Here is a 7670-nt window from a genome sequence, read left to right on the forward strand (position 1 = left end):
TGAGAGGAGGCAGGGGAGCTGCGGGTGGTACCCCGGCCCGGCACCCCAAGGCGGGGGGATGCTTCCAGTCACCCCCCGCTCCACCCATTTGGGCAGCAGCAAGGGGTATCTGCTGTTCGGGTTTGGTTTTTTTTTCCCCTTAGGGCAAGCTCTGTGTGTTTTTAGGGTGCAAGGGAGAATGCTCGCCGTGACAGGGGGGTGTGTGGGTGCTCAGGGGTGCTGGTCGCCATCTCCAGCAGGAGCCCCCCCTCCTTGGGGTCAATCTCCAGCTTTGTATTTGGCTTGTAATTGTCATTTTCCTCACATTTGTGAGGATGAGGAGGGCAGAAACCCTGCCAGGGTGAACAAGGGACAGGCGCAGGGAAGAGTAACTCAGAGCGGTGCAAGCTCAGGGAAGGAGACAGAACGTTTTCCCCCACAAAAAGGGGAGCAAAGCATCCCCCCTCCACAGCCCGTTTACAAGGCGGAGGCTTTTACTCTGCAAAGTAGCACCATGGGCTGGCTCAGGTAACTCCTCGTGGAGCTTAGGTTTGAAATCGAGGGCCACCTCCTTTCAAAGTGATGTTGTTACCCTGGAAAGCAGAGCCTGGGAGACACGTGGAAGTTGAGCAAACCACAGGGGACTTTGCTGCTAACCTGCTTTGAATTTTGAATCGTCTTGTGAAGTAAGAACTGTGTGGCTTTGTGGGTTTTGTTTTACAGCAAAGGCTTTTGTGATGCTCTCGTCAAAAAAAGAAATGTAACCCTTGTCTATCTGGAAGGAGTTTGTTGCTGAGGGAAGGTGTAGGTGCAAAGTCCAGAGACTCCAAGAAAACGGTTGATGATCCCAAGTTACCACCTCTGAGCTGAGCCTTTCGGCAGGGTGGCGCATTCTTGTTGCCTTCCCATCCCCAGATGTGCCCCCTTGGTGACCGACCCAGAAGATAGCCAAGTGCCTGTGCAGGGCCAGATAGAGCTGGAAGAAGGTCAGGACAGGCTGAGCCTGACTGGTGGCGGCCAATAGATAGATGATTGGACCCACAGGAGGTCCATTCAGTTGTCCGAGGTGCTCATTTTTGTTCCTCACGTGAGCCATAGCAGCAGCATCTCCAGATGTTTCTCACCCCGCCAACGTTGCCACCCTCGATAATAACAACGCAGGTGTCTGCAGTCTCAAGGTGAGGACTCACACATGCCTCCGCCTCCTCCTCCTCTAAAAGCAGCAAGGCATGACAGAGCTCAGCCTCTGGCTTTTCTTCTGCCCCAGGCTGCTCCCTGGTGTTACCAGCAATGGTAAAAACTGGGTGAGAAGAAGGATCCCACAGAGATGTGCTTTGCTTGGAAACAAGGGTATGATTTAATCTCTGTACGTTTATCTCTGTACCCAACCGTTACCTGGAAATGCGTCTGCGGCCATGGCTCATTTCAATTTGAGCCCTGCATCCCCTTTATGTCTCTTGGCAGGGTTGAATTCACATCAGTCATTGACCTTGGCAGGTCCAGCCTTCCCCAGCCAGCTCCGATCCCTGTATGATGCTTAACACAATGTCCCCATATCCCACAGGCCACCACCACTGTGTACGTCACCGTCTTGGACGAGAACGACAACGCTCCCACTTTCAGGCAGCAGCTCTATGAAGTGACCCTCGACGAAGGTCCTGCCACGCTCAATGCCACCCTCATCACCGTGCAGGCCCTCGACCAGGATGAGGGACCCAACGGCACGGTTACCTACGCTGTCACTGAAGGCAACATCTTGGATACCTTCCACATTGACAGCGCCACGGTCAGTGAAGGGTGCCGGCCCCATCCCAGACATGTCCCTGTCCCCTCTGCCTTCACTCCCAACTGATCTCCCTCTGAAATTGCAGGGACAGATCCGCACAGTGAAGGAGCTGGACTATGAGATCAGCCACGGGCGCTACACCTTGATCGTCACTGCCACTGACCAGTGCCCCGTCGTGTCGCGCCGGCTGACGTCGACTGCCACGGTAGGGAGCCGCCAGCGTTGGGGTTGCAACACTCGTGATGGTCAAGAAGTTCTCCCTCGCACAAGCAGTTTCACATCTCCTTCCAAGTGGTCACCAGTCGCATTTTTTCCCAGCTGCGGAACGTTTGCCTGATCGCTGCTGGCCTGGTCCCTCATGGGGATCACAAAACAGGAACATTAATTAGCCCAATTACTTGGTCCTGCAAAGACAGAAACAGAAGAAATTCCCAGAATTTCTTCTAGGTTACATTATGGTGCCGTTAGAGATCTCCTTGGTTCTTGCCAGAAGGGACGGTAGATAGGAAGGCATTGCTAGAGCATTAATTTCTGCTTCATCTTTATCTTCTTAGATAATTTAGCTGCTTTTTAAATTCCTTTTTTATTCCTTGTATGGAATGGCTCTTATATTTCTCTTAGGCCATAGTGACCTAAACTTAGTGCACCGCTGGAAGTGTGGGGAGGGCAGACTAGCAGCTCCAAAACAGACATTTTGCAGGAATTTATTATTTTTGTGACTGAAACCAAAGTTGGATGGGTTGTACGGCAGACATCGTCCATGCCCACATTGATTTGGGAGTCTGCAGGAGGAAGGGGTGGTTAGATCTTCCGTCTTGTCTCTGTGTCGTGGACCATTATGCCTCGCCCAAATACTGAGCCAAGCTTTTAGGAGGATGTTTAGGGATTATTTAAGGTCCCAAGTGATGGGAAATCCATCACCTTGGTAAGACGTTCCAGTGTTTGTTTTCTCCACTGCTAGGAAACGGAGCAGAAACTCAGATATACTCTGCTGTAAAGGTTAGATTTAGCCAACAACAAATGCCCATCTGATGGATTTTACTCTCCTTTAACCCAGGAAGTGGGAAATCTCCTTTTTCAGTATCTTTCTTGTGCACCAAAGCTGTATAAATCTCTTCTCTGTGGTGTGACTCAGTTGAAAAGCAAGATTCAAGTTCGTTGGATCCCCAGCTTTGCTGGCAGCACTCATAGTCTGCTCGGTCCTAAAATTTGCTGATGCGTTCCCCTTTTGAGATCTGCAGAGCTGATCTTCAGCCAGCCAAGCGTGTCATAACAAGGGATGTTAAGAGGGGAAGCATGGGTGGCATTTCGTGTTGGAATAAGGATGCAAGCTGCAAATTTTTCAAACTTTAGGAATGAAGCCCTTGGTGGAGGAAAAGAAGTGAGCGAGCTTGCAGCTGGCTGCGGAGATTGGGTCTCTCCAAACTCATGGCTTTGGTGGTTGAATCCATGTCTGTGGGTTCTTGTCTATCCAGACCGGGTTTCAGGGCGTGAATGTGGAGAAGGTTTGGCTTTTGCATTGACTTCTCCATTGTGGTGTGTGGCCCAGAGGTTGAAAAGGGCCACACCTCAGTGTGACTGGAGTTTCGTGGCATCGCCATACGAAGGGTATGGTCAGAAATAACTGAGTTTGAGTCTCCTAACTGTGAGCGGGACGTTTGGCGAACCCAGCAAAGCTGAAAACGGGAGAGATTTTGCGATATGTCTTCCCATGCTCATGGGCCAGGTGGTCTCCCCTTCCACCCTTCTCCTCTCACTGCCCTCCACCTTCTCACCCCAACCGTAGGTGCTGGTGAACCTCAACGACATCAACGACAACTGTCCCACCTTCCCGCAGCCCTATGAGGGTCCCTTTGACGTCACGGAAGGGCAGCCCGGCCCACGTGTCTGGACCTTCCTGGCCCACGATGGCGACTCGGGACCCAGCGGGCAAGTGGAGTACAGCATCGTCGCTGGGGACCCCCTCGGTGAGCATCATGCAGGGGGCATCACCTCTCTCTCCTGGCTGCCCCAGCCATGGAGGAACCCAGCTTGCAGGAGCTTTTCAGAAAAACTATCCTCCCTCCCAGCGCTGCTTCTTCTGCAAATTCAGCCTTTCGACACCAGGAAATCCTGTTCTGAGCAACAGGAAGCTTAACCTGTTCGTGGCCGGCTCCGGGGGTGGGGAGTGACTGTGGCTTGTGCCACAGGATGGGGGGAAATCAGTTAAACGATAAAGGGGAAAAAAAATCCAAGAAATAAGGCAGAAAGAGAGACACAAGCTCACAGCCCTGTCCCCTCATCCCCATGGGGTTTGCAGGGCTTTTGGGGACTGAGTTTCTCTGCAAAGGTGCAGCTCGAGCCCCACCAGCACCACGGAGGAGCAGGTGGCAGAGGAGCAGGGAGCATCCCTGACCATGGGGACCTAGGACCTTAGCTCAGGGTATCTGGATGGCAGAGCCCAGCCCCATCTCCCAGCTGACCCCACCTCAAAGCTTTTCCAGAACAACCAGCTTCGGAGTGGGATCCGTGCTGCGTAGCCCGATCTGCTCTGGCCACCACAGGGCATGGGCAGGTGCTTGGAGGGCAGTTTGCATCTTCAGAAAGGTCCAGCCTAGGGGTGTGAGCTCCTCTGATTTGTCCATTCAACCCATCTCCTGCTCCTGCTGGTACCTAGTGTGCATCCAGGATAGTCCTCCCATGTCTGCAGTAGCAGGGCATGGATTTGTCGCCAAACCAGATGTGGTGCTTGTCCCCTCCGGGTCCAAAAAAAGCCATTCTCCTGGGGAGCCTGGGGCTACTCGTAGCAGCACGGCATGAGCCAAGGCCCTGCTGTCTCTGCCAGGGGAATTTGTGATCTCCCCAGTGGAAGGGGAGCTGCGGGTGCGGAAGGATGCTGAGCTGGACCGCGAGAACATCCCCTTCTACAACCTCACCATCGCTGCCCGGGACCGGGGGGTGCCCCCCCTCAGCTCCACGGTGAGTCCCCAGGTGCTGACTCCCATCCCCAGCTCCTTCCTCCTGGTCTCTGCCTTCGCTCTCCTGTCCTCCTCCTCTTTCCTCTTGTCCCTGAGGCTTTCCTTGCCCAGATTGTTGGTGGGCTGAGTGGAGAACCAACCTCTTGCCCAGGAAGGGGGGCAAAACAGAGAAGATGGGAGGGCTGGCAACAGGTGCCGCACGCCCACACCATTTCTCTCCCGGCAGGTCCTGGTGGGCGTCCGTGTGCTGGACATCAATGACAACGACCCTGTGCTCCTCAACCTCCCGATGAACATCACCCTCAGCGAAAACGCCCCCGTCTCCAGCTTCGTCACCCGTGTCCTCGCCCGGGACGCAGACAAGGGGCCCAACGCCCTCCTGACCTTCAACATAACAGCGGGCAACACGGAGAATGCCTTCTACATCAACAGCACCGTATGCCCCCGGGAGGGTGGGGCACCCCCGGCCTCAGACCCCTGCCTTCCCTGGGCACCCATGAGTGCTGTCTGGCAGGAGATGCCACTGGGCAAGCGTTCCTCAATGCTCTTTCCTCCCTTTTTTCTCGGTAGAGTGGCGTTGTCTACGTGAACCGCCCGCTGGACAGGGAGCGGGTGGCAGAGTACAGGCTGACTGTCACGGTGAAGGACAACCCTGAGAACATACGCAATGCCAGGCGGGTAATTACAGATGCTGACAGAGCCTCCAGCAGGGCAGATGAGAGAAGGGGTTCCTGCTGTGGCCAAAACCAGGCAATGCATTGACCCACGACATTTCTGGTAGCAGCCTTGTTCCCCAAAAGCATTTGGAGGTCACAAGGAGGGGGCTGCAACTCCTTCCCCAGCAGAGAAAGGACCAATAGATTTAGGGCAAATCCAACATTGCATGTTGGCTCGATGCAGTGGCAGTAGGCATCGCAGAAGGTGGGACTAACTTGGGATGGAGAGTTGGGCAACCGCAGTGACTCATTTGGTCCTGCCAAGATGTCCCATGCATCACCCTCCAGGGTACAGGTTGCGAGGGGATGACCAGAACCGGGGTGAGGGCCCCTGCAGACCCTTCAGGATAGTCCAAGTTGCAGAGCATTGTGATTGCACAGGGCTCCAGCTTTGACAAGCGCCAAGCTGGAGGTGGAAGAGGCAGGAGGAGAGCTCAAGGAAAGGGCACCGTGGTCATCGCCCTCTTGTCCCTGTTTTCTTCAGGATTTTGACCTGCTGGTCGTTTCCATAGCAGATGAGAACGACAACCGACCCCTCTTCACCCAGAGCTCCTACCAGGCTGAGGTGATGGAGAACTCACCCCCGGGTAGGTCTTTCTTCACTCTCTTATCTGGCTCCTGGAGATTGCCTTTGGAGTCAGGCGAGGGGAGGTGTCTCCTGGCCATCATGGAGAAGACAATGATATGGAGCTCAGTGGGACGGGGGATGCTGAGCACAAGGGGCTCCTGCCGATCACCTGGGGAGGTCACCCTCAAGGAGACCGTAGCTTTGGTCCACGGTGCTGGTAGAAACCCTTCCTGGCACAGGTCAGGCACAACTCTGTGAGAAATGGGCCCCGTTTGGGAATTGCTAAGCTGCAGACAGCAAGAGGTGCCCATGGTCTGAGCCGAGTCCTGAGGGCAGCCTTGAGACCCAGTGTCCCTGCAGGGGAGGGGGTGTCATCTCTCCATCACCAGCACCTGGAGCCACCTTTCTCCAGGGGCTAGAGATAAAACAGTCCAGCCCATCCAGGTAGACATTTCCAGCACAGACCTAGAAATTTTCTTCTTTTTAATTGTTTTTTGCCTTCCTGCCATTTAAATTGCTTCCTGCTCCAAGACCTCAGGTATCACCCTATCCTGCCATTGAGGGACATCCCAGACAAAGGGTTTGGGTGCCTCCAGGTGATGCCCATCTGACGGATGTATCTGTGTGTTTGTTTTTAGCTGGACTTCCCACCGCCTCGCTTGGGCCTCACCAGTCGGTCTGCAAGGCTGCAGCAGCCACCCCTCCCCTGCTGCCTCGTGCCCCGCGAGGCCCTGCTCTGTCACATCCTCCATCCATTCATTGCCGTCCCTCATGCGTATCCAGGGAGGGAGGGGTACATGGGGGATCTCTGCAGGGGGTTGCCACCCTCCCTAACGCTTATTATCCCATCCAGGGACTCCTGTCACAATGCTCAATGGACCCATCCTAGCTCTGGATGGTGACCAGGGCAGCAACGCCGTGGTGACCTACCATCTCATGGAGGCATCCCTGGAAATCTTTGTTATCAACAACAGGACAGGTGAGGTGGCTCAGAAGGTCTCCAGTCCCAGCCCAGGGCCACCAGGCAGCCACAGAGTCTGTCACCGGGCTTTTCCCCTTCTCCAGGTGTCATTTCAGTGAAGCCCAACAGCGCGATAGACCGTGAGGCTTTGTCGGACCCTCACCTGGAGTTCACACTGGTGGCTCGTGACGTGGGGGGGCTGAACAGCACTGCCAGCTTGACAGTGACTGTCCTGGATGATAACGACAACCGGCCTGTCTTCCAGCCGGCGTCCGTCACAGCGTGGCTGCGGGAAAACAGCCCACCAGGTCAGGAGAGGAGCAGGGCGGGATGTGAGGGCGGGCAGTGCGGAGACCTGGGACTGGGAAGATCCAGCTCCTAGTGTTAGGGCTGACCAGGATGGGGTCGAAAGGAAAATGTGGGAACGAGGGCTGCCCACATTGCTTGATAGTGTTTGCCTTGGGAGCAGGGGCTTGTTGCTGCTGACATCCAACCTTCGCTTGAGCTGGCCACGTCTTCCCTTTCTAGGCTTCTCCATCCTCCAGGTGACAGCCACGGATGCTGACAGCGACCTCAACCAACAGCTGGATTACCGGATCGAGGGCGGTGGCCAGGACAGGTTCCTGATTGACGCTGCCACAGGGGTGATCCGTGTGGCCAACATCAGCATCGACCGGGAGGAACGGGATGCCTACCGGCTCAC

General features: G+C 55.1%; 1 protein-coding gene across 1 annotated transcript in view; it reads left to right on the plus strand.

Moving 5' to 3' along the window:
* The first annotated feature begins 493 nt into the window (after positions 1-493).
* Positions 494-7670, plus strand: part of LOC104278985 (cadherin-23-like) — a 17269-nt gene continuing 10092 nt past the window's right edge. Inside the window, 13 exon segments of the mRNA XM_009876120.1 lie at positions 494-507; positions 895-965; positions 1078-1157; positions 1544-1765; positions 1851-1970; positions 3552-3732; positions 4590-4723; positions 4949-5158; positions 5293-5400; positions 5923-6025; positions 6860-6985; positions 7072-7275; positions 7496-7670. The exon segment at positions 7496-7670 is cut by the window's right edge and continues 17 nt beyond it. Coding sequence (XP_009874422.1) covers positions 494-507; positions 895-965; positions 1078-1157; positions 1544-1765; positions 1851-1970; positions 3552-3732; positions 4590-4723; positions 4949-5158; positions 5293-5400; positions 5923-6025; positions 6860-6985; positions 7072-7275; positions 7496-7670 — 1748 coding nt within the window.

Source organism: Apaloderma vittatum, unplaced genomic scaffold (genome assembly GCF_000703405.1).
Source record: "Apaloderma vittatum isolate BGI_N311 unplaced genomic scaffold, ASM70340v1 scaffold30589, whole genome shotgun sequence".
Lineage (NCBI taxonomy): Eukaryota > Metazoa > Chordata > Aves > Trogoniformes > Trogonidae > Apaloderma > Apaloderma vittatum.